Here is a 27522-nt window from a genome sequence, read left to right as displayed (position 1 = left end):
CTGAATGACGGTGCATATAATCTTCCTAATATAAGTACAATATGGAAATGGAAGCTTCATTAACTTCATTTCCTGGTAAGGGTGTCCTTTAAGCCAGTGGCAGAAAACTTAATAAAACCCAGTAAAGTTAATAAACCCAAATAAAACCTACTAGGTAAGAGACTTGACATATTTTCTTAATGAATATCTTAATAAATCCCTAAGTCTGTGGTATGAAACAGCAAAGAAATGTGTTTTTCCCATAGAGAGTTCCCAAGATCTCCCATGCAAATAGAAATACAATATAAACTGGTAATTAATGTCAACATTGGACAAGATGCAGCAGAAACAAAGAGAAGTACGGTTCTGCTCCAGAACATTTCTACTATCTGGAAGTAATGTTAGGCAGCATAAGGTGGTTCTTTCTATCATTCTGTGTATTGTATGACAAAGCTGTTCTAAGAACTGTGGGTGTTGGTAGATAAGGAGCTGGACATGATCCAGTAGTGTGTGCTTGCAGCCCGGGACGCCAGCCGTGTCCTCAGCTGTATCAGAAGTGATGTTGAGGAAAGGGATTCATTCGCTCTACTCCACTCTCATTAGACCTTGCCCAGAGTTCTGCATCCAGCTCCGAGGCCCCCAATATAAGAGGGACAAAGGGCTGGAGCACCTCTCCTATGAGGACAGCCTGAGAGAGTTGGGGCTGTTTAGCCTAGAGAGGGAAGGCTCTGGGGTGACCTTCTGTCAGCCTTCCAGTACCTAAAGGAGCTGAAAAGAGAGCTGGAGAGGGACTTTTTACAATGGCCTGTAGTGCTAGGACAAGGGAGAATGGCTTCACACTGAAGGAGCACAGACTTAAATTAGATGTTAGGAAGAAATTCCTCTTTACTGTGAGGGTGGTGAGATGCTGGAACAGGTTGCCCAGAGAATTTCTTTACTCCTTCGTGGGTTCAAGTCATGAGATTGCTGCTGCGCCAGCACAACTTGTACTGGCCTTGTCTGCCTGAGTGGAAAGAAACCAGACTGCAGACTCGTAGAATTTGCAGTCTCTAGGCAGTTCATTATGTGCAGTGCTATGAGATGTCTTGCAACACTTTTCTCTACAGATTTTCCAATGAGTATCAGGGACGTTCCAATTTGTGCAAAGTGCTACATTAAAAAAATATTAAACTAATGGGATATTATCGTACTCCATACCTTTTCATGCTAAATGCACAGTGAAAGGTCTGAGTCATGATACTTGTACTCTGTGAAAAATACCTACTCAAATGCAGTATTTTGATTATTTCATAGTGTGTAATATTATAATACACAGATCACCTGGAACAAAATGCAATATAAGAAGCAGTTTTGTATAATAATATATAGCAGAACTGTAGCCAACAGGATAGAAAAAGAAATTGAAGTTTTAAATGGGGGATAGCATAAACATAGAAAGAGAACCTTTCCAATAAACAGTCTTTTGTCAGTTGTCTATACTGTTTAAGCTTTAAATAATATTATTAATAGTAAGTCAAACATGCAACAAAGTGTGAGCTGCATTATAAATCTGAATCAAACAATGCCAAGCAGCAGAAATTGAAGTTAGTGTGACATTCTGCCTCCTGCAGCACTCCTACACTCCTAATGTCTGCATCCAGCTCACAATGTGTGTAACGAGGATGGAAAAGATCCACAGACTTAGTGGATTGGATTGATGACCTCAAGTGCAATAACTCTCCACAAAAGCAAGATCTCCTTCAAGCTGTGAGCTGCAATTGATTCTTAGAGGGCCAAAACTGTTGTGTAACAGATGCTCAAAGTGATATGGATGCTGAAGCAAAGGTCACTCAGTTTCTTTCCAGTGAGCCAGACACAAAGCCCACCGATGCCAACATATCCCAGGAGAGCTTTCATAACATGCCTCTGTGTTTTTCCATTAATTAATCAACATTATGCAGCTGAGTTTCACAGCCAATAACTGTTAGGTGTATTCAACTATTCTAATACAAATGCTCTTTTGTTTTTATAGGCAAGGCTGACTGCAGCTTTTCATTGCTCTTTCTGTGGCCTCCTCTCTTGCCTGCTCCCTTCACAGTTCCCTGGTATTGCATCCACATTTCCACTGCTGCTGCAGGTCAGTGGTGGCAGAAATGGGAGTAGTACACATTTCAAAAACCTCTGCCAAGTCTTATGGGTTTGCATACCTGTTGCCAGTCCTGTGTTGCCCATGGGAGCAAACTGGACCTGGGATGAGGATTGTCGGTGGGATTTTTGGTGACACAGCCTCTGGTGTTGTCTATTAGGTTACTGGAAAATAACTCTTTCTAATGTTTGAAAATTGACACAAAAGCAAGTGGAAAAAATGCTTATGAAACTTGTGTGTTTTTTCCTAACTAAAAAGCAACAGATATAATCTATTTTGTCTGTCATGCTTTATTAGCTGTAAGTTTTGTGCAATTCAATATTCATGTTTTGACAGTCTTCCGTTGAGTCCATATTTCTGTAGAGGCCATTCATGAGCAATTTTAAAAGCATGGTGTATAAAACTAGAAAATACATCAAAGTCACAGAAAAAAAAAAAATCCAAATTGCAACATGTTTTCACTTTCTGATTTTTTTTCTAAATTTCCTTCTAAGTGCTATTTCAAGGGAGCTGAGACATTGACATTAATGCAAATTTTCATTTAATAGGGAAATTATTTTTCACAGCAGATTATACAGCCTCTGGAAAAGGAAACCAAAGCATGTTTCAGATAAAATAAACTGCACTGCCTCTGTGCACAGCAATTCAAGATATTTAAATTCTATACAGATAGCTGAATGCATACATACATTACTTTACAAAGTAATAAGTAATATTCATAGGAGATGTCAAATTTACACACACTTTATGAAATGTGTACAATCTTGCAGTTTGTAACTAAGCTTTTGCACATATGCATTTGGAAACCTAAATGAAGTGGGTTGTGTCTTCAGCTGTCCTCAGAGTGCACTGCTAGTAAAGCCAATCTGTGGTATGGAACTGCTTCTCATCTTGCTGTTATAATTTTTATAAAAAGCAAATACTCTGTGGTGTCTTTAAGATATTTTTAAAGTGCATGTCATAGTAATGGCTTGCCACGCTTCCTGAATTGATTCCTGGCTTGTTCTAGATTGCCAGCAACTGGTCCTGAATGCACATTCAGAATGACTAGAAGTGCTCAACAATTTTTCCTCCAGGAACAAACAACTGAACTTGAAATGCCCTCCTGGAGTTCAGTGCTCACGGCTCTCTCAAAGAGCTCCACCTCTTGGAATGAGGTGAGTTCTGCCTGGAGACTGGGAACTGCTGAGTGAGGGCATAACATTAGAGTGTTTTTCAACCCAGACTCTGTCCCTCAGACAGAGCTTACCTCTTCCCTGGAATGCAACACTACCCTTACAGGGAGCAACACAACCAATTTTCCCAAGTTTCCTTTTGGACGCCAATAAATTATGTTTTTCTGACAGATTGTCCCTTTCATGGCACATATGAGTGTGTTTCAGACCAAGGAGCATCTTGCTCTTTGCCTTCAGCCTCTCGCATAGATAGCAGAAGCGTACTGTAGGCATGAGATTGGCTTGAGAACTTTCTGGATTTGCTATTACCTTCTTCTGAATGAATCTATGGCAATAAGACATTTTATTCTGACTTTTCCTCCCTATTCAGTCTGCTACAGGAGTAACCACATGGCCCAGGGGAGACAGGCCTTAAGTTAGATTTACGGTCTAACAGAGCTTGAGCAAGTTGCCTAAAGTCTTCCCACAGGGTCCCCATGGCCATTGGAAGTGTTTTCACAGCCAGTTCCCCTTATCATGCCAGTGGGGAGTTTGACAAGCCCAGTGGGACAAATGAGCAAAGACCCAAACCACCATCTGAAGAGGTCTCCTATGTGCCTCATTAAAGTGAGTTATGGGGAGTAAAAGACCCCTTCTCCTTGTTAAACAATCCTAAGAGCCTGCCTAAGGTGACATGAGATGGTGGTGATAGGGCAGCAGTTGGTAAGAATAAAAGAACAGGGCTGAGTGCCTGCTTTTTTCAGGGCTACAGGTAGGAGAGTGGCACCCCACACCTGGGGACTACACTCAACTTTGTTGCTGACCTCCAGGGTCAGGGGGCCACCCATTTCTACCTGCTTTGACTTGGGTTTAGGCCAATCATGAAACACAGATAGAAACATCACTCTCTTTTTTTTTTTTTTAATTCCTTGAACCCTTTGAAGTGCTTTGGAAAGAAGACTTGTTCAATGGACAGGTGTTATAGTCTTCCTTCTCTGTCTCAGTGCAGAGCCTGGTGTCAAATCCACCCCCACTGAAACCCAGCCGCAGGGAGATGTTGGTGTGGATAATGCACTGTCTGACTCTGCAGCTGGAAGTGCTGACACAAAGCCCAGACCCATCCACTTCAAAGCAACATACTGGGTGGACCTGACTTGCCTTGAAAACACAGAGTAGCACTTACAAAGAAATGTTCAGCATAAGGCAGGCATTTTACCATTAAGTGTAATTAATTTTCATTAAGATAGATTCAATCTTTTATTTCAAAAGAATTCTAGGATTGATTCTCTTTAATTCATATCCACTTACAGTAAAACAGTCAAGCTAATCACAGAAATCATTTGAAGTAGCTATTTCCATAAACAAGCAATTAGGCACTTATAAAATGAGTTTTAGATGTGATTTTAATATAAAATGAGATGTAGTCTTAATTGATAATCTTAGAATTAAGCAGAATGTTATTCAGTCTCTATTCTTTAAAGATTTTACAATTGCTGTGCTCAATTATTATGAAGTGCAAGGTAGACACATAAATATTCATCCAGCTGGCCAGCAGTGAGGGTCTTTCCAAGGGGGTACTCTTTCATCCCTTTCGTGGCATGACCTGCACAGCTGCCCTACCTGTGTGAGGACTCATTAACTGTGAATCCACATCCAGCTCCACCAATTTCAAGGTGCCAAGACTTTCAAGGTGTCCTGTACAATTAAACTTCAGGCTTCCTAGGGAAGCTATTACAAGGGAGAAGTAAGTTCTAGGAGATCTGTAGCCTGGGCCTGAGTGAACAGGACGTGGTGTGCCTAAGCATGATTTGGAGATGTGTAGTGCCTCTTCCAGAGGTCTTGCAGGAGGCTGTCCAGCTGCTTACAGCCCCAGCTGCAGGCAGGATGGCAGGGGTGGACCCCTGCAAGCTGTTCTGGGAGGAGAGAGGGGTCAGGGACAAGGTGGTCTGACCAGAAAGGGGTGTGTGAGCACAGGGCTGGCCCAGGGCTCCTGGCTCTGGGGAGGGTCTGGCTGTAGTGGTGCATGTGAGATGTACAGCCCCTGCAAGAAACACCCTGTGTCAGGGAGGGCTGCAGCAAGAGCAGCTTGTCCAGCTCATCTGCTGAGCCCCTCTGCAGGCTGGCTGAACTTGCTTGGGTGGGGAGTCTGTAGCCACCCAAGCTAAAATACATTTTACAGCCCAACAACTTTTTTGTTCCTAAATAAATATCAATTTACAGAAGACCTAAATCAGCTAAAGTCAGCTATCTTCCATCTATGTTTTCCAGGTTTAAAATACAGTATCACATATAAAGATGGTGTCATAAAAATTACAAACAAAAATTAAAATGAAGTGAGGGTGGCACAAATATTTCATTGAGGTGGAGGTTTGAACAACGCCGTCAAAATATTTCCTTGCATCCTTGAACTGCTGCTACCTTCCTCTTGGAAAGGGCAATATCAGTAATCTCTAATGATTTATGGTGAATGATAGAGGCCCATCACCGGCTGTGGTTTCCCAGTATGGAGAGGATAAGCTACCTGTTATCATGGCCCAGCACTAACAATGAGCAGTTAGCGTTCAGGGGATTGCTCACTGCTCAGATAAGCAGCACTGAGCTTCTTGCCTTTAAAGAAGGCTGAAAGACAGGGTTTTCTTCCCAACTGAATACCCACAGATGGTTTTCTGCTGTAAAAAAATGTATTTTGTCAGAAAAATGAGGAAGAATGTATATTATTTCTGCCAAACCATGCACAAAAGTGTAATTTTTCTGGGTTTTAACTATAACATTCATTCCACATAAATCAAGCTAATTGGGAGAATCAGGATTACACATATCAGTAACAGGTTTCCTGTTTTCTTGTTAGGTGCATAGAGGTGCTTTGAATTTTTGTTTATTTGTTTAAAACAAAGAAAAATTCATCACCTGGATTTAAAAAAATAACTATTTGAGTTCAACAAGTATTTTCATAAATAAATATTTGTGTTTAAAAGTAAAACTCTTCCATCATCTGATATTTTTTTCTTGCTTGCACCTATTGTTGCCATGCAGCAGAATCACACATCTTTGATTTTTCATATTTAAACATTTTCTAAAAGGCAATATTTGGAAATACTGCAAAAAAAAAATGCCCCTTGTAGACAGAGATGAGGAATCTGAATTGTTTACCTGGTGTCAGTATTAGAAAGCTTCTATGCTTTTTGATCCTTTGTGGTGATTTTTCAAACCTAGAATAAATAGTTTTAGAGAGAAATTGTACCTGATAATCCTAAACTAAAGCAAGAACAGCTGAAAGCTGTGATTTACTCGGCATCTTCATCTCCCACCAGGTTCAGTGTAAATGAAGGGAATTCAGGAATCTCAGAAAAATTTAAATTCCTGATGAAGAACCATGTTTTATCCTATTTAATTTCTCCTGAGTAAGCATGGACATAACTCAGTATAAGCATGAACATAATATAGAATCATAAAATGGTTTGGTTTGGAAGGAACCATAAAGATCATCTTGTTCCAACCCCCCTCCAATGGGCATGGACACCTTCCACTAGATCAGGTTGCTCAGAGCCTCATCCAGCCTGGGCTTGAACACTTCCAGGGATGGTGTATCCACAGCTTCCCTGGACAACCTCTTCCTGTGCCTCACACTCTCACAGTAAAGAATTTCTTCTGTGTATCTAACCTAAATCTCCCCTCTTTGAGTCTGAACCCATTGTCCTATCACTACAGTCCCCGATGGAGGGTGGCTCTCCGGCTTCCCTGTAGTCCCCCTTCAGATACTGGATTTATTCCTGTTTGACATTAATTTAGCATTTCACACCAATTCAGCAAATGGCAGCTATGTACTTTTAATAACTCTGCCCAGTAGCACTTGTGACCCAGGACGAAAGCACAGCTGCCCTGTGGGGAACAGCAATATTTCCCCGCTGTGTAACACCCACGTTCTCACCCAGGGACCATTTTTCCCACACCTCCACCCTGCAGATAGTCGAAATGACACAACTGCCATGTGTCACACAGGACAGGGCAGACTGAACCCAAAGGGCTGCCTTGTTCAAAGCAAATTTCACCTTTCCACTTTTAGACATGTCTGTGTGGACCCAGCAGGAAAATTCTTCAGCCTCCCAGGAGCCAGGGATTTCAGGGTCACTGAAACACAGCATTCCTTACACAACATGGTCTGAGTCATTACTGCAATGCTTCCAGTGCTGATGGAGAGAGCAGAGCTGAAAAGGGGGTGCAGAGCCACCCCAGGGTCACAGCCAGGGACTGCAAAGCTTCCCAGGACTGGGCAGTACCTGAGTGCACAGTGCTGGAGTTGCCTGCCAGGATTTTATCTTGGGCACAGGTTTTCTTGAGTTGTATCTTGGGCACAGGTTTTATCTTCGGCACTTTGAAATTTACCAAACAAACAAAACACTGCAGACAACGCTCCAGGTTGAAAGAATCAGCACTGCAGCTGTGCCAGCAAACACTGCGAGAGCTCTAGATAAGGGATCAGGCTGCTGCGGCAGTGTAAAGTACATCGTGTTTTTGAAACCAAGGTAATGAGACAAGGAATGAGAAACACACACAAAATTGCAGCTACAAATATTTCAGTTACATGCTGGGATATTTCAGAAAACTTTCTTGAATCTTCCTTCCTTCCCTGACCTCAACTGCTGAACTGAATTTATTTCATTATTTTAATATGAGGATGAAAGAGAAACAATTTCAACCTCAGGTTTGCTCTTTCAAAGGCATTAAAAAATGAGTGCAAGTTTGTGAAATACATTTCAAAATACTTTTTGCAAGGAACTTTTTTCAATGCATTTTTTTTTCCCACAGACCCACTAAATTGTCTTAAAGATATTGAACAGGGAGCCAGGATCTGAATAAAATGAAGAATGTTAATGCAAATTGACATCTCATTTGAAAAGACTAGATCTAATTTTCTAAATATTAAAATAACTTGTATTTATCTTAGATTCTGATGAAAGGATTGCATTTTACATGGAGCTCCCCCTAAATTTATGCCTATCAGATGCAAAAACCAAGTTAAAAGGAATCATAGAATCACAAAATCATTAAGGTTGGAAAGACCTCTAAGGTCCTTGAGTTCAACCAGCAGTGAGGTCACCACTAAATAATACTGAGCAACTTAGGTAGGAGTGAGGCTGTGACACATGTGAACAACCTGCAGCTGCCTTTCTGGAAAGCATTTTCCAGACCACAGCCATAACCATCTTTCCTGTTCTTGGAGGAGTCACTACCTCTGTTTGTAAGAAAAGGGTAAAATCAATACCACTTATTTAAATCTGCAGTGCTGAATCTTCATAACTCTCCTGTGTTCAAAACAGCACCTTTCTCAGAGAGGCAGAGTAATTGATTCAGCTTAGCCCTAAGGGAGTTATAACACTGCTCTTCTCCCCATATTTATGATTTTCTCATTTTTATGATTCATGATTTATGATTTTAGCCCCTTCGCTCAGAAAAAAAAAAATTCAGAAACTTTTGAAGTCTCTTGTAGAACAAGAGTAATCTCTTGTTTGTTACTGAACAGGAGGACACATCATGTAGCACACCTGGTGTGGTTGCTGTTGAAGTATGTAATTCCTGCTTGCCTTTGATTAAATTCTTACAAGGTTAAAGAAAATATTTTATAAAAATACCTTAGGCCAGATAAATTTTTCTCATTTTGAAATGTCATAAACAGCTCAAAACTCAACCAAACTCTCTGAAATGTTTGCAGACTGAGCGTCTGGTACTGTATGTGGCTTTATAGTAAACACTGGGGAAAGCACTGAAAATTTTAATAAATGAGGACCTTAGATAGCTCAGTAAATTGAAATTAACATCATAGTGACACAGTCAGCCAAGCAAGGGAATTGACTCATCTATAAAATAACCCTATCCCATTAGTTTTCAGGCTGATTAGGATGTGAGGGCACTTATGACTGCAGGAGGGGGTGACACAGGTGTCAGTGCCCAGGGCTGGTGGGGGAACAGGGCAGTGTTGCCCTTAGCAGCACATCAGCACAGTGGTGTGGCCACATCCTGAGCTCATGTACCTGCATGTCCAATCTCATCTGGAGGACAAAAGGAAAAATCAGGTGAAGTTTTCAGAGCTCTGTCTTTGGCATCAGAGCCTGTTTGAGCCCTTGGAGACACCAGCTCCCACTAGCATCACAAAGCAGTTGCAGATGCAGGGCTGAGTGCTTTTACACTGCACACATGACTTTTTCTACAAACACAGAGCAAACCCAGGACAAAGTTTTACCAGCTTTCATTTATCTTTTGGTGTGGTAATGAAAAGGATCATCATCAAAGAGTGTTGGAATCCTGGGTTCAGAGAATTTTAGTCTTGTACACAGCACCCAACGATGTTCCTTTACAATTACCACAAGGAGACTTTTTCATTTGTGGAAATAGAGTTTGGTCTGCCATTCCATCAAACCCCAAAGGTGGACCATGCAGCATTGGGAGACTTACTTTACTAACACCTAACATAAAAATGATTAAAGAACACAAGCATAGAGAAAAAAGATTTGTTGACCAATAGACACCTGATTGTAATGGTAATTTTAAAGCTTGGAATTTTGGAAGAAGGTTTGCTGCAGCTCTCTTTGTACTTCATGCTGCTGCAGGAGCAGCCTTGAAACAATTGAATCAATTAGGCTGTTGGCTAAGTAAGAACTCTCATGCCATTTCTCTCGCATTGAGCAACTTGTTAACAAATGTTCAAAGTGTAAGACATGCAACTTAGCAAATAGCAAATAGCAATAGATTTCCTTTTGTTAGTGCACAGACACGGATGCAGACTTTGATGGAATGTGTTGCATGAACCTTTCTGACCATTCTGTATCAATACACAAGAGCATCCAACAATTAGAAGAAGGTCTCACTAAACTCAAAGCTGAAAGAGGATCATGTTTGGATGATCTGTCTGATTGGTTGAGCCTCGCTCCACTATGGAGAGAGCTTTTGAGAGTGGGCATGTATGTTTTGATTGTCATAGTCATCATGGTACTTGTACCTTGTCTACTTCAGTGTATCCGACAATGGTTTAAGAAAGCAGTTAAAGCAGTGCTCATGGTTCAAACAGGAGGGGGAGATGTTGGAATCCTGGGTTCAGAGACTGTCAGTCTTTCAGTGCTGACAGGTAACGATCTTCAAAAGCACAGTGCATTTGACCTGAGGCCTTGGGAAGAACTTCCCAGATTATGTAATAGCACTGAGATTGTTGCTGTGTAATTAAAGTTTTGTCACTGGGTGGAATATGTAGAGATGTAGAAAAATAAGGTTTATGGGATCTAGTAACAAGATGGAGGATTTGGGGCATAGGTTTGTTCTTCTTTCCTCCTTCTTCATCACAAATCTAGGTGTTTGGTATTGGTTCAAAAAACCCGCAGTGTGGATCATGAATAATTAGTTATTGGATTATAAGTAAAAATAAATTAGTTGGCATTCCATAATTGGATAGTGTGGACTTTAAATGGCCTTGGAAGTTAGAACTTCAGGGCCATTTTCCACCTTGTTAACTTAGAGGCACATTCCGTGCAGCTGTGCTATAGATAAGAAATAATAAACACCAATTAGAAGAAGAAGCCCCTGGCATCTCCTGCGTTTCAATCTGAACTCTGAGTAAAAGAACTCGTGAAACAGAGGCAAAGAAGAAAAGAAACAAAAAGGAGAAAATTAATAAAAGAGGATAAGGGCCATTAAAAACCCAATAGTCTGCTGCAGTGATTGGTTTATGGCCTCATTTGGCAGCAGTTTTATTTATCAGGTGTGCAGCTTCATTGCTTGTCTTATAGCCCAGGTGCTTCAGGAGTTTGTTATCTGCAGGACACTGTGCTCTTGTTTCCAGAATAGATGATACCCGGCACAGGACTTGTTCTGGGGTGAACATTACAGTAGACCTGATTCTCCAATCAGTTTTGGCACTCTGTCTCCACAGATTTCTGTGAATACAGCAGGAAAAAATGTAGGTTGGAGATCAGACCTTGCATTGTTGACAGGTTTTGCTGAAAAACAAGTGTTTTACAAAGCACTACTACAAGAAAAATAGCTGTACTTCAGTTTCTGCTATTGCCTGCCCTTAGCCAAACCCAACTAAAATTTTGTGGTACCACTTGGGTGGTGGATCATTCACTATCTCACACCTTTGAAGACAGGAAGAACAAAACAGTAATGCTTGGAAATTGCCCTGCTGTGTCCTCCGCAACATGGCAAAAGCTCACACAGTTGAAAGCTGTAAACATATTTCAACTCACATTTATTCACGTTACTGCTTTCACATTGACGTGGTGCAAGATACTGCTCATTTCAAATGGAGCCACTGACATGCCCCAGTAAACTCTTGATATCTTTCAGACCATGAATTAATACTGTACTCAGAAAATTAATAAATGCTTGAAAAGTCTGTAAATGACCTATGGTGAACTCCTTTGTAAATTTACCTTATTTAAATGTATTTTTTTCTATGTCAAAATACATTACACCATGAAATGATGGATGCAACTGTTCTGAGAAATTGTGTGCACCTCATATGGTCTTTATCACTGCTGTAAGTCTGCATAAATTTGGGATTGAGCAGGATGTGATTCTGCAGAGCCAAAAGAGATTTGATCTTAAAGTGCTCATTTTGCTCTCACTGAAAGCACAGCAGCAGTTCCCAGGGAGATCCTGTGGGCTGGTGCTCAATGATCTGATGCTCCGGCGATGCCTCAGTCCAGGGTGAAATTCTGGATGCTTCAACTTCATCCCAAGATGAAATGCTGGATGCTTCAAGCTCCTCTGAGTTCTCTGAGCACACCACACCTCCTTGCATGCGTGTGTGCATGCATGTGTGCGCTGCTCCCCAACCCCACGGAGCAAAGCCTGGCAGCTGTGCTCAGCACTTTATGTCCCTGACTGTGCCCTTTAAACACAGCCTTCGTGGCAGATGTGGTTGCCATTGATCAGGCTGAAGGTGGCCAGGGAGTGGTTGGTGCTCTTGAGGGAGGTCATTCGTGTCGTGCTCCTGGCCATGCTGTGGGAGCGGATGAGGAGGCGAGCTCTGCAGCACAGCAGCTGGTTGTTGAACTGCTTCCGAAAGCTCTTGCTGAGCAAGTAGAGAGCAAAGGGGTTGACACAAGAGTTAGTGAAGGCCAGGATCCGAGCGCAGATGCTGGCAATGAAATGCAGCACTGAGGTGTCCACCTCAGAGTAGTGGTAGGAGCGGTATAAATAGATGATGTGAGTGGGCAGCCAGCAGAAGGCAAAGAGGCACACGAAGACCAGCACGGTCCTGGCCAGGCGCTTACGGGACTCAATCTGGACGAAGAAAGAGAAACACAGATTAGCTGCTATTCCTAGCTCAGACCAGTGGCTGGCTATTTTTGCCAGTGCTGCAGCTTTCAGGCTAACATATGGCAGGTGGCATGTCCAGAGCAGGGAAATCTGGACTGCACGTAAACACAGTCAAGAACTCTCCTTGTCTCTCCTCAACCCCTTTCCCTTATAAACAAATAATTCTGAAAATTTATTACATAAGAAGTAGTCTTTCCTTTCCTGTTTAGAAATAAAATTCCAATGGCTTGTCACTTTGCAAAATCCCAGCTCTGGCAACAAAAGTGTGGACAATCTTCATTAGTTATCCACACATAATATATACAATCATATGTAATTTTAATATATCACCTTATTATTATTACTATTACTATAATCAGTTATCATGTGGGAATCTGGAATATTTCACAGAGCTCAGAGGCAGGACATTCTGCCACGGGGCCATGTGGTGTATGTACACAAAAGTGCTGTCAAGAGCTCACAGCCCTTTGAGACCAAGTGCAGCACTCAGAGTCTGGAGGAGATGGAGAAACAGAGAGAGGATATTCTGTACTTGGAGAAACACCAAGGCAGCAGCGAGGTGGACCCTTCAGCTGAAAGCACTGGAGCCACCAGGAGAGAGCTACAGGTGGCGAATCGATGGGTGACCACCTTTCAGCATAATCTGAGCTTTGTCAGGGAAAGGTGCATTCACAAAGCCAGCTAGCATGCAGTATAACCTTCATGCAGAGCAGCCACACTTTTGTTTTACTTACTTCTACAGGCTTGGACTCAACCCAAAGGTATTTCTCAACTGAGGGGAGCTGAGATAAGCTATACCTTGTCTTTTGACCACAAGTGCTGCACACTAAGATAACAAAGCCACTGAAAAACATATCTCTCTTCCTAATGAACACAAAAGCCATGAAGGAGGTTGCCCAAAATGAGAGGACAGACAGGGTTGCCCAGAAAAACCTGCTAAAATGCACTGCCTCCCTGTGTGAGGTAGTGTGACCAGAGTTTGCAGGATTGGAAAGTGTAACACTGCTGACCTTTTAGGGCTTCCTAATGTTCTCCTCTGTGGTAATCCCAGTAATGCTCCTCAGACACTCCTAGGGAATTAGCTGCATCCCACTTATTGTATTTAAATAGGATGTGAATGGCCTCCAACTGCTCCTGGCCCCAGCCCTGCTGCCCTTGCTCCTGCAACAGTGTGGCCACAGTGCCTGGCCCGGCTCCCAGGACACTTCCCCATCCTCATCCCCCTTCCAAGCTGCACAGGTAAATCAGAAACTGAGCATCTTACACAGGCTGATCTATTCTCAGGACAGCTGCAAGCAGGAAGCAGGCAGGAGAGACATGACAAGCCCATTTTGACTTTATTCTGTGCCCCTTTAACGGCACCAACTAAAAATCAGCCATTGAGCTCAGGAAGGACTGACATGTACCAGGTGATAACGTCTCTAGAGAGACGGCTGAAAATTAAATCCTTTGAGAAAGGGCTCTCCTTGGCTAACCATATATGCTTTTTAAATGTATTCTTAATTTGATATAGGGCTATTGAGGCCACATCTGCACTATAAAGAAAGGAAGCAACGCAATAAAGAAATCGATACCAGTTATCTCAAATGGAGACGTATAGCAGTTGAATGCACAGCAGGACGGGAATGATGGACGGAGAGTGCTAGAGTGCAGCCTGGCCTTTTTCTTTCTTTAGAGCTCTCTCCCCAAAACCAAAAGGGGAAAGGGCTGCTTGTACTGTTCACTTTATTGCCACTAATCAAAACAGCCATTGAATCAGCAGAGGAATGGCCTGCGGGGGGCGGGGGGGGGGGAAGATTTACGCACATTCAGAAGTGAAAAAGGACAAGGATTTCAGGGATCTCACACCATTTGATGGGAAGAACCAAAGTCTTTCCAGCCCTAATGATTCAGCACAGCACCTGAAGGCTATGTGAGATGATTGTGTTGGGTCAGCCTAAGGTGGAGGTGTCAGCTGGGTGCAATTGAGTGGACAATTGCGCAGCTTAGAACCATTTGTGCCAGTTTAGCTGAGGTTGAAGCGCACCTCGTTTAAAAGGAAGAGGTAAGGCAAGTCAGATAAATGCATCAAGGTAAACAGGCTGTTTAGAAACAGGCAAGGTCTTCTCTCTGACAAAGCAACTTTGTGAAGTTTTGATTTTCTCCTATATCACCCCTTTGCTTCAATCTGTAAACACTTAGCTCTGCCTCTTTCCCTGTATCCTAGTCAATACCTTCCTAGGCTTTGGCAAGGGTGTCCTGCTATGCTTGCCATGGTAACCACTCTGCCAAAGTCTCTGAACTTACAAAGAGGAGATGCTTTAACTGTTTAGCCCTGCATCGTGGCTTCTTTCAACCATTTTCATTCTTTTACCCCACCTAATCTATTAAAATCAGCACGATATACACGGTTTCACAGTATAAATTTTCCTGTATTCTCTCTCTCCTCCCAGATTCACAGAGAATGTGGATTTTTGAAGAAAGTCAAATCTCTACCTGTTTCCTCACATGCACGTTTCCTTCCACGGGGATGTTGTAAGCACTCCGGATCAAATTCTTAGCAATAAAATAATAATATACTGAAATGACAGATAGGGGAATGATATAAAATATGAGAAATGATGCCATTGAGTGAATTTTGGGATGCAGCCCATCTGAATGTGGGTAAGGAGCACAGCTGATAAAAGTTTTATTAGTCCCTTTGTCATGGAAAGGGTGCAGATCTGAAAACACTGCTTCAGGGATGGCAAGCAACATGGATACAATCCAGATTATAGCAGCTCTCACACAAATCTTCATCAGTGCATGGGATGCTTGGATCTCCATTGGCCTTACTATAGCTTTATACCTAAAAAAACAAACAAAAAAAAGGAAATAGTTTATTGGCCTAAACATTCGAGCATAGTATTCCTGCTTTTCCCTTCTGTTCAGAATTAAAACCCCAACAAAGCCATTCTTTACTCCAGATTGGATTTTTTCTGATGTTTTAAATTTCAATGTTTTCAATAGATTTCTCATTTTAAATCAGAGCCACCTGTCATCAGTTCATTCAGTTTCATGTGTGTTGATTATGAGTTCATTTAATTTGTAATTGACCTGACAAAGCACAGGGCTCCCTGACATTAACATGTTAATTAATATTAATGACATTAATATATGTCCAAATAGCATTAAGACAGGAAGTGCAATCATAGACTTCCCTTCAAAAGTTTACAGCAGCTTAAACCCCTTCACAGAATAGTGTTGAAGGAAACTGGGCTGCGATTTTGCCACACATTTCAAGTTGTGCGTATACTGGCCTCCTTATTTTTTCTCAAGCTACAAAGAGCATGTTTCCTGTTTTAATTGCTGTTTGGTGGTGTAGCTGGCAAGAGTTTTCTCTAACTCAATGCATTCAGGTTAAGCAGCCAGAATACCTAACTGAGCTTCTCGCAGGAAAAACTCCACATTATTGCTTGCTATTCTAGATATGTAGATATATTTTTTTATTTGAAATTTTGTCTTTCATGATTTCAGCCTTTCAGAAAATTGTACTTTAGAATCCAAGAATATCACAGAATTAAACTTATTTGAAATTGGTCTGCACAGTGAGAGGAATGGAAAGCATCAGTGCTTCATATATGCTGGAGCCCTGCTCTGGCAGGATTTGACACTCTAAGTAAACTGCAACTCGCATATGCATTTAAGAAACATGGTAGAAGAAAAAAACCATAATTAGGAAGGAGTATCTACAGGTTTCACAAATTAGCATGTAGGGTCATTATTATAACAGTTACAAACTGTTAGATATTTCTTTCAGGTTCTGTCTCACTCTGCCCATGGTGCATTTGGCTCCCCTTTGCTCACTGCTCCCTGGGGATCGGTGTGTGCCTGGGTCCTGGGCTGTCCCAGCCCACTTTGGCATGGCAGGCATCCCATCAGCTGCTTCAGAGTCCATTTCTAAGCTCCTTCCAGCATCCTGGCTCCTTCACACAGTTGAACTGGGCACCCGGGTGGGAGCAGAGGCAGTGAGCACAACACCCTGCCCGAGTCCAGGCAGCACACCAGGGCCCCTCCACGCGCAGCCCAAACCCACACTCTACAGACACTCCATGACTCCCCATCTGCTATAGCCTGCATTATCCGAAAGCTCAGAATCTGAAAGAGGAGCCCATCAGTCCTGCCCTGTTTTAACTGGGTAACTGCTTTATTTGCAGGCTAAGCATGCATTCAACTTCTGATTATATGCAATATCCTGCTCAGCATACTTAACTTTCCATTCATGTAAGTATATATGTGTCTCCATATCTCTGTGTGAATTTTATATACATACATATACTTATATTCATGTATACATAACTACATACATAGTTACATACTTTTTTAATGAAGACTGTATCTGGACATTTATTTTGTCATTTGCAAATATTTCTTCATACAGATGTTTTGTGTAGAGGACATTTGCTTTCATGTACTATGAATACCGTGCTCAGTAGTTTGCTGTTTAACCACTTATGCTCCAAGCTCCCCTTTATTCCAGCTGTAGTGGCCAGACACAGTATTTTTAAGGCTTGCTTAGCACCTCTTTAACTTCCACTCTGAAACTGGGGATTAAGTGGTGTCATACCACAAAGCACAATCTTCCAGCACCAGATCATAAACTCAGGCAAAGAAAGTCACGGCACTTAAACAAATATGATGCTCCGGCTATTGCAGTCATAAAACAGAAGTGCTAGGCAGATTACTAAAGGAGTGTTGTTGAAATAGCTCAATTTATAGTCTCATTGTCCAGATATAGATTATTGACAGAAACACTAGCTCACTGAAAATCTTCAGTAAACCTTAAAGAAGAGAAATGCAAAAGGAAATTAATAATATATCAAGGTACTAGCAGATTTATTTGGTTCAAAGGTCTTTCTGCAGATGTCTACTGTATGCTTATCAACATGAAATGTTAGCATGATTATTTCAGGGATTTTCTTACAAAATATAGACAGTTGAGAGAATATTTTCCAGTATTATTTTCCAGGAACGTGGATAAGTTAAAGAATATAGAGAAAGCAAAATTGTTTGATTTTTATTAACATTAACAGAGTTGGAATAGACAAAAAATTACTCCATTTCAAGTTATTAGCACATTTTAATTAGAGATGGCATTTACAAACAATTTAATTTGGACAGAATCTAATTAGAAATGTTTAGGAATGCTGGCACTGATTACTAGGCATTCAGTTTCTTTTTAAAACCTCCTACAGCAGATGTAAAAGATCTGAGAAAGGTTTTAATTGCAAGGGGTTCAGTGTAGACTCAAGACACGGGAGTGAAAGAACAGAAAGATAAAACAGAAGAAACAAAACTAGAAAACAGACTTTGAAAATACAAGTTCTCAGGTGCAGAAGCACAGGTAGATACTTTCTTAATAGCCTGACAGTCAAATTAAATTATTTTGCTGACTGTGTGACTCCCTTGATTGTGGGTTAATTTATTCAGAGATCTCCAGTAATCTCTGCTAGTCTCCGAGTATTGATGTGTGACTGATCTGTACTGATCTGGTAGGAATCCCCATTTCCAGTCACCTTGCTGATGTGTCAGTGGGTCTCTCCCAGTTTGTGTTTCAGCTGCTCTACTCTCCCACGCCAGCTCGGGCTCTGGAGAGCAGCTGTAGGGGCTGCTCCCGGAAAGGGCACGGAGGGTGGGGGATTCACATGAGGAATGGCCCCCCAGGCTGCTGCTTGGGCTGAGACACCACTAGATTTTCCTGTTGCTGGTGTTCAGGGTGTGAAAAAGCTGCACCTCCTGGTTGGCTTCTGAGTGGGGCTCAGAAATGCCTTCACTCCTTTTCTTTTCCACACCACTTTCCTGGCAGGGTCAAGCCTGGGTTTTATAATTTATTTGACATTTCTTCAGAACTTCATCAAGGTAGACTGGGTTTGAGTAGAAGCTCATTCTGCTTTTCAGCATGTGTATTTCCAGTTTGTATGTCAAATAATATTTCAAGCTTTCCACAGCTTTGTCCCCTGCATTTTTTTTTTCAATGAGCTAGCCTAAGGCACATAACTTTCCCATATTTAACATCCAGCATGTGAATATTTCAATCCACTTTGAAGGGGACATTGATGAATATACCTATACACCTTAGAGAAGCCATGGACATCATGGAGCTGAGCTTTCATACAAAGGTCTTGCCACAGCATTATTTTTAACCCAGGTAGAAACATGGGCTCTTAGAGTATGTGTCACATTGCATGTTCAACTGTCTGCAGTAGATCTAGACATGGCACTGGACTGATCCCCTCCGCTGCTCGCACATTCAGTCTTTAATTATTATTTGGAATATACATATTTTTTTTTCAGCTAAACTTTCCCTATCAGCTTTTAAAGAAATTTTTGGAAAAGCTTAAAAACCAGAGGTACAATTCATGCCCTACAACAAAGGCCAAAACTTAAAAATATGCCTTCTGAATATTCAGTTGAATAAAAAAAGACACAGTGAAGAACTCATGCCAAACAGCCCAGATGAAAATGACTGTGTTGCTGATCTGATCGGAAATATGAAAAAGATGCTGATCTTTACTACTGCTAGTGCTTGAATTTCCCTGTTCTCACCTGTGAAGCAGCAACTTGAAGCAGCCATGTACACTGCAGCTGCCAATGACCTCCCAGCCAGGATAGATGCCAGTCAGCTCTTTGTCTTGCAGTCTCACTCACAGAAGCCCTCAAACAGAAATTACTCATGGGGCTATCCTCAGTGCTCTTAATACAATTGCAATTCATGAGGCACCGTGAGGATTTCCCCCCTAAGGAAATCCTCCCCACACCAGACACAGTGACCATGGTGCTGTCCCTATTCTCCAGGTCAGTCTCCAAGAGGAAGTGGGTGATTGTGTGGCTTCAACCCGGAACACCTGATCACTTTTTAACTTAATCCCCAAAATTCATTGTGGATTGGTAGGAGCCCACACAGCACGTGCATCTCCACTGAATCCTTGAAAATGTCTTTTATACATCCCTTAGGATCTCTATCGTGCTCATTGAGTTATTGTTTCTCACAACTGAAGCTACTGAAATGACCATAAACCACTAAAATGTGATGCACCCAAGGTCTTTGTGTGGTAAATACTTTCCTGCTGAGGTTACTATGCCAGGGAAACAGGAAAACTGTGTTGTTGTCCCTGTGTTAATTATAATGTAACTGATGATAGCATCACCTAATGTACTCTAAAGCTCACGGTATGCAAACATTGATTAATACCATGCACTTAGCCCCAAAGCTGCAGCTTCGAATATAAACACAGAAGAAGGTGTAGCATGAAAAATACAGTTACAGATATACTGTCCAAAGATACCAACCAAAATATGCCCCCAAATGGATGTCAAAGTTTCCTAGGTGTAGTTTCTCTGTTGGTACAAAAATATTTTAGCCATCTTTGTGCTCCTCAGCTGAGCCAAGAAAATACACACCACCTGAAGCATAAACAGGCTTTGCCCTCAAAGCCATACTGCCTATATATTTCTATGCATAGAGGGGCTGCAGTTTTGCTCTCTGGGGAAGAAAGGACCTTATCCATAAAGACTGCAGCCTCAGTGCTTCCTTCACAGCTTTTTCCTGTCGCCTTCATCCACTTACTTGTGCCTGTTACAACAGCCACAAAAATTAAATTAAAACAACTAAAACATGGGGAGGAAAATAATTTGTTTTCCTGGGATTTAAAATTAATTTAGCTCCATATGACTAACTCCCCATTTTGGTTTTTTTTTTTTAGGGAAGTAACTTTCTGCTGTGTGGAGAAGCTGGTGCTATAGGCAGCCTCAGTTTGCTCTCCTCTTTTATGATTGCTTTGTATTAATGCCTTTCTCCCTTCCCTTATGCCAGCAAGAAAAAACTAATGTACATGACCCAGGAGTGTAGGGAGCAAAAATGGCTGAAAGAGGCTCTGCCACAGAGTACTGCCCTTTTCTATCTCAGTCCTTCCAAGCACGTCCATCTTTCTGCAGCTTAACCTCACACCTGCAAGAAATATAACAGAAAAAAAAGCCTACCCATCCTTTTTCCACAGGAAAGGAACACTGTCCCTCCAAAATGAATTTGCAGGAGTCCCTAACTGTCAAGGAAAGTTTCCTCCAACAGTATCATCTGTTACTATGTCCTACACCATTTACATAAATAGATCCTGTGCCCCACTCCTGAATTTTTATAATGGTTTTAAAAACCAAGTGTGTTAAAACCTGTTCAAACAAGATTTCAGAAGCCTTGTCCACCCTTGCTTCATTACCAGTCTCACTGTTTACACTGCATCAGGCTGGTGGAAAGATGTGCCATACTGACACTTTCTGTTTTCTCTCTGAAGTAAGATATCTGCTTACGAAGTTTTGAATCTGTTTAAACTGAGCTGTATTTTGAGAATCTCTCAAGCTAATTTGAGCTAATTTGAATCTCAAAATTAAATTTAAAAAGCAGGTGTTGGTTGGAATGGAGTGATGTCTTACAGAAACAGTCATGTAGATTGCTGAGAAGTGAAAACACTGAGTTCTTCCCAGTTCTAGAAAACGAGCTCCTGAAATTGCCACGACTTCCTGCGGTAATTATGGAAGAACTGCCTCTCAGTCAGCATGTCCCCCATACTTCTTCTGTTCCCCCTTGTAACTGAAATGGGGAGAAAAGTGCAATTTGCTGTCCCTCTGATCCCCAAACATCTGTTCCCGTTTGTAAGGTTAATGTGAGCACATTGGTCTGGCCCTGGCCCGAGAACAGACCGAACAAAAATCCTTTCACTGAGATTTTGTAATTATGTTCTACTAGCATCACATTATTGTTTTGCCCACATAATATGAAGGACTGGCTCAATTACCATTCAAAAAAGCCTCAGGCAACAGAGAAAAATTGATGCTATGGAAAAACTGCATAAATGAAGAAGATGGAGCCCTGTTGAGTGTGATGCTCCACCTGGAAAGCAAGAAAAAAGTCTTACTAAATATCCAAAGAAATTTATGACAAATGCAATACCACAAACTTTCCTTATTGTTTCCACCATGGATGTTATGAATATTTATAGCTCTGAAGACAATTCAGTAAATCCACAAAATTGCTAGACTGTCTAACCCATCAACACACTCCAACAACCTATTCTGGGTCTATCTGCTTTCTGCATACTTAGTTAAGATTATCATTATTATGCATGATTCTTGAGTGAACATCTGTTATTAAAATCTTCAGTAAATTGCATATGGGCACAAAGACATCTCTAATGGGCAAATCTTAAATACATTGTCAGGTACTGCCTACATTCTCTTTTTATTAACTTAACATATAAATGAAAAGAAAAAGGAGGCATTGATGGAAGTGGCATAGTTCTTACTTTTAAAGCATATGTTCAAAATTCAATCTGTATACCTGCATACTGCTACATCATCCTGGAATATGGACAAATCATAATTTCAGTCCAGGAATGTGTAAATTCAGAATTGAGACAGGGTGTTTTAGAGAGCACTGAACTGCACTACATATTGGGGAAGGAGAGCTTAAACACTAGTCATTTCATAGTGAATGTGTTATTCCTAATCATAACCATCCACAGCCTCAAATATTTCAGAAATTACCTATACATATGAAAAACAATGGATTAGAAGGTTACTGCAGGAAATAAAGAACAACAGCTGCATGGATGATGCTTTTCTTATCAGAAAATTCCCCTTTGCACCCAGGGTATTTATTCTCAGAAAGTGATCTTCAGCCTGATGCCAGGTTAAAGATTTCAGTGGGGCCAGCTTCACAGTTCCTTGTGAACAGATGTGAGACCTGCTGTCTGAAGCAGGGATGGGACCCATTCATTTACAGAACCACAGAATATGCTGAATTAGAAGGGACTCATAAGGATCATTGAGTCCAACCCCTGGCCCTGCACAAGACACCCCAAGAGTCACACCTTGTGCCTGAGAGCATTGTCCAAATGCTTCTTGAGGTCTGTCAGGCTTGATGCTGTGACCACTTCCCTGGCGAGCCTGTTCCAGTGCCCAACCACCCTCTGGGTAAAAAACCTTTTTCTAATATCCAACCTAAACCTCTCCTGACACCACTTCAGGCCATTCCCTCTGGTCCTGACACTGGTCACCACAGAGAAGAGATCAGTGCCTGCCCCTCCTCTTCCCCTCATGAGGAAGTTGTAGACTGCAATGATGCCTCCCCTCAGTTTCCTCCAGGCTGAACAAACCAAGTGACCTCAGCCACTCCTCATATGGCTTCCTCTCAAGACCCTTCACCATCCTCATGGCCCTCCTCTGGACACTCTCTAATCGTTTAATATCTTTCTTACATTGTGGTGCCCAGAACTGCCTCCAGGACTTGAGGTGAGGCCGCCCCAGTGCAGAACAGAGCAGAGCAGAGCAGGACAAACCCCTCCCTGGCCCAGCTGGCGATGCTATGTCTGGTGCCCCCCAGGACACGGTTTAGAAACATCCTTTAACTTCAAAACCAGCAAGCTTCCACACAGCTCTCCAGCACCAGCTAAGCACTGCACACATTTTTATGGGCTCAGTGCCTGGGTAGAGCCAGAGGGATGTGCCTGCTCTGTGTCATGTGATACCAGAACACATGCTGTTGTTGGGATTTCAATGTGGTGAGCATCTGGAGTGGAGCTGGGAGAACTGGTGCTGGCACCGGGGCCACTAGGCATGAGAAGGAGCAAGCCCCAGGGATGCTTTCCATCCAAGGATTTGCTGCCTCAGTCCAAGTCTCTAGGGATGTCAGCAGCTTGGGAGTGGGGGATCTGCATGCCTGAGGATTGAACCCTGACCAGGGCAACTAAAGGTGGGGCCTCAGACATGAACCCCTCATTTCACTAGAGAATCTGCCATATTTCTCCTGAAAGCACCACCTTTGGTGCATAAAGACAGCATCACTGAGTTATCTGAGCAGGTGGCATAACTGCTGGATATCCCACAGAGCCAGTTATAGAAATTCATTAGAGTTTCTAAAAATGGCAGTTTCTCAACACAAAAAGTCCTGCCTGTGATGTACAATAAATCAATACTGTACCTTGTTTTGACAGAGAAAGACGAGCTCATCATTGACCTAAAAATTAGCACGTCCATAAGCTATAGCAGCTGTGGTGTGCTTACCTTAATTTTGTGGAAATAGAATAAAAAGCTATATATATTTAGAACCAAGGCCAGGTTGGATGAGGCTTTGGGCAACCTGGTCTACTGGAAGGTGTCCCTGCCCACTTCTGAGGGGCTGGAAGTAGATGACCACTAAGGTCTCCCAGCCCAAACCAGTCTGTGTTTCTATGATTCTGTTAACTTTAGAGAAGCACATTTCCTAAAGTTAGAAGCAACTTTCAAATCAAATGACTGAGAACATAAATGTAAAGGGGCAACACTAACTATACATTAGTCGCTAACTTCCAGCCTGCTCCCTGGTGTCTCCCACCTTGCCATGAAAAAAGCAGGCAAAAAGCTGCCCTGGATAACAGAAAATGAGGAGTCATGCCAAAACCTCAAAGAAGTAATTAAAAAAATCAATATGCAACAGATGGGAAAAAAGCAAAAGTAAATGACAGCAAGTATTGGAGTTTTAAAATGTTGGTGGCTGATAAGGGAAGCTGAGGGAGCCAACAAATTATCAAAGGTCACTCTGTAATTGACAAATGTGCATTTTTAAATACATCAGGAATAAAAAAAAATCAGTAAGTCAGCCATACACATAAATGGTGACGATATGAACAATGATGAGACAAAGTGAAAAGCAGTAACCGGATATTTGTCTTCAGGACCAAATATGTAGGAGATATATGTGGTTCTATACTATGTGTACAGTACTACAGATGTAGCAGAAAACTTGTGAGTTGTATTAAAGAAGATGTGAGCCAACATCTGCTAACATAAACTAATTTCACACCAGCAGGCCTGAATAATTTGCACCTAGGAGTATTAAAGAAACCAGCTGAGGAACAACTGGTGTTAATTTTTTTACAGATCTTGAAAAAGTGGTGAATTTCCTCAGAAGTGGAGAACTGGCTTCAAAGTTGTGGTGTTCAGAAAAACTGGATGGTGTGATCAAGAAAATTGCAAATATTTGGGCTGCCCAAGGCCAGTTGTAGAGAGAATAAGAGATAGGTTAATCCTGCTAACAGGTGATAATTAATATTAGTCTGTCTTGTTTAACACACAGCAGATTTCAGGTTTTTTATCTTGTCACAACATGATAGGGGATGTAAATAGGGTGTAGGCCATGCTGGTGTACAGAGGAGCTGCAGCTTTCATGGGCATGTTGGCACAAGTGACAGTGCACGTAGATATGCACGTGTGAGCCAGGGTACATGTGGTTCTCCCTCTCCTATCCACACAATCCCTGTCCCACTCCCACAGGACAAGGGTTAAAACTAGGACTCCTGGCCTGGGAAGGGGGAGTCCCAGGTGGGGACCCTGAGCCCCATGCTTCCCTAGCAGGGCATCAAGCGTGGTGGTAAAAAGCAGTATGTGGAACCATTTGTAGCCTGGGTCCTGCGAACAGGCTCTAGCTGCAGTGTTATTTATTGTGCATATCAGCTGCCTTGAGCAGGCTATAAAACCTTTGCTGGAAAAGTTTGCAGGTGACACAGTGGCTAACCAGACTGAGAATGTTGTAGACTCATTGGGATAAATGGCCATAGTCTAAAAGAAACCATTTTAACTCAGTTATGTGTAAAATACTATATACAGGAGCTAAGTGAGCAGGAGATGCAAAAAGCTAGTGCTCTGTTAAGGAAAGAAAAGATAAGAGAAGACATTAGAGTGACTCTTCTGCATGTGACAAAATGAGATATCCTGTGGGATTCTCATCGTGTCGTGGCTTTAGTGTAATTCAGTATAAAGCTAAGCCAGTTATATGATGCTTAAGTCCTTTTTGTGGCTTCAGTAAACATAGGTGTCGTAAGACATCATCACTACTATATGAACCTTCAGCAGCATGTAGGGGCTGAACAATCTATTGCTATCCCTGACTGCTCTAGTCACAGAGACGTAGAATAGCTTGGTTAGGAGGGGACCTTTAAAGGATCAACAAGCCCAACCCCTCACAATAAGCAAGGACACCTTCAACTAAGTCAGGCTGCTCAAAGACCCATCCAACCTGGCCTTGAACACTTTGAGAGGCAGAGTATCCACCACTTCTCTGGGCAACCTCCCTCCAGTGCCTCACAACCCTCATCGTAAAAAGTTTCTTCCTTATGTCTAACTTAAACCCACTGTTTTTCAGCTTTAAATGATTGCCCCTTGTCCTTTACAGGCCTTGCTAAAAAGTCCCTCTCTCTCTTTCTTATAAACCCTTTTAAGTATTGAAAGATTGCAATAACCTTCTCTTCTCCAGACTGAACAACCCCAATGCTCTCAGCCTTCCAGTTTTGCTCTGAGTTAGGTTATTATGCAGTGGTTAGCGGCCAGATGAATTTCAATTTGAAATATGATAGAAGTTCTAAAGAAGAGAGGGTAACAGAGTGCCAGACACACAAGAGAGGGCAGGGTGATATATGCACCTTTAGTCTGAATACTCAGAAAGCAGCCTCATGTCACTGGAAACATTTGTTCTAATCCAAATCCTGTGAGATATTCAATAGCCTCTGTGCACAGATGTGGGCAAGAAATACTGCTGAATTGATGGCTAGTACAGTATCTCCTAGTCCTGCATCCACGTCTCTGGTTCTCCCAGGTCATTTGAGCATTCACATCTCAGTCTCATGCTTCAGGGTTGCCTGAAGGTGTGAAGAAACATTTTTTTCTCTCAAGGTGTCATGGTACTGTTTTCTGTCCTGCCATCCCAGGAGCTGCAGGAACTGACTGTGGACAGAGGGCAAGTGAGGACAGGATGGGCAGAGCCCTGACCACGCTTCTCCCTTTGATGCTCCGCAGTCTTCTACAGTCCAGTTAAACTGATCACTAGCCCGGCATCAGGAGGGGAGTTTCTGCAAGGGATCTCCAGCTTTCTGCTTCTATCAACAGCATAGCAACTGGCTTGCTGCTGGGATGCCTTCAGGTGCCTCAGCACTGTGAGGGGGCCATGGACTGTCCCCGTTTTCTGCCCCATGGCACAGGGACATCGAAAACCCTTGCTCTGCCTGAGATCCTACGCAGCAGACATTGGGGGTCGGCGGGGATTGCAGAGCCTGCTATGGACACGAGCTCATGGCCCTTGATGTCCTAGATTGTATTGGGTAAAGTGGGCACCTGGGCGTCAAACTGCTGAAAAACAAGGTGAGGGGACTCCATAGGGACAGTGGTGAAGTCTCTTTCCAAAATAAAGGAAAACAGGTTATTGCAATGGCTGTCTATGAGCAAAGCAGTTACTAGATGTTTCACAGCATGGTTGTGCCTGCTTCTCCTTTTTCAGCTCAGCTCCCTCCTACTTTTCTCAGCCAGGCCATTGTCCACATTTGAACATCATGTAGTAAGACATGAACTGATGGGTCCACCATAAGCTCATCTCCTTGCAGTGATGGGGAAATCCCAGCCCACTGCTGGGACACACAGCTAGCAAATTCTCCACAGAGAGTTGCTCTCCTTAATAACAGCGTGTACAGCACCTCGTACTATGAGACCATGACAACTGATTAGGGGTTTTAGGTTTTACTGAAATGTAAACAATAGGTAATCTGACTTTTCTTCCTTTTGATTGCTTAAATATTGACTGTCTCCAGCACATTAGCACTGACTCTAAACTCAGATTTCCGCACCAGTCCCACTGCTATAAATGGGAGCTCTAATCTTCCTGGTTATAGAAGTTCATCTATTGTGTTTTGGCCATCTGCTCTGGTTAATCAAGATACCCAGAAAGTTTGTGCTGTTTGATCAGTTGCTCTTGGTGCAGATGGATTCAGGGGCTGAGGAAATGAGAGCTAAAACTACGGGTGTAAAAAGTGTTGAGATTATATTGACACAGTGGCCAGCAACCAGGATCTAAGACTCCTATACGTCAGCTGAAGGAGCTATGTGTGTATCACCCGGCATCAATCAGCATGTGGAGGG

General features: G+C 42.2%; 1 protein-coding gene across 1 annotated transcript in view; it reads right to left on the bottom strand.

Annotated features, from left to right (window-relative positions):
- Nucleotides 1–6896: 6896 nt before the first annotated feature.
- The window catches only part of GRPR (gastrin releasing peptide receptor), a 33760-nt gene continuing 13134 nt past the window's right edge, over nucleotides 6897–27522 (bottom strand). Inside the window, exons 3-4 of the mRNA XM_032100713.1 lie at nucleotides 15046–15397; nucleotides 6897–12534 (exon numbers count right to left, since the gene is read on the bottom strand). Of these exons, the coding sequence (XP_031956604.1) occupies nucleotides 12142–12534; nucleotides 15046–15397 (745 nt within the window). The 3' untranslated portion in view covers nucleotides 6897–12141. The remainder of the gene's footprint in view (nucleotides 12535–15045; nucleotides 15398–27522) is intronic.

This window comes from Corvus moneduloides, chromosome 2 (genome assembly GCF_009650955.1).
Source record: "Corvus moneduloides isolate bCorMon1 chromosome 2, bCorMon1.pri, whole genome shotgun sequence".
NCBI classification, from domain to species: Eukaryota; Metazoa; Chordata; class Aves; order Passeriformes; family Corvidae; genus Corvus; species Corvus moneduloides.
The sequence above is the reverse complement of the archived record's forward strand: the minus strand, read 5'-3'. Positions and strand labels throughout refer to the sequence as shown.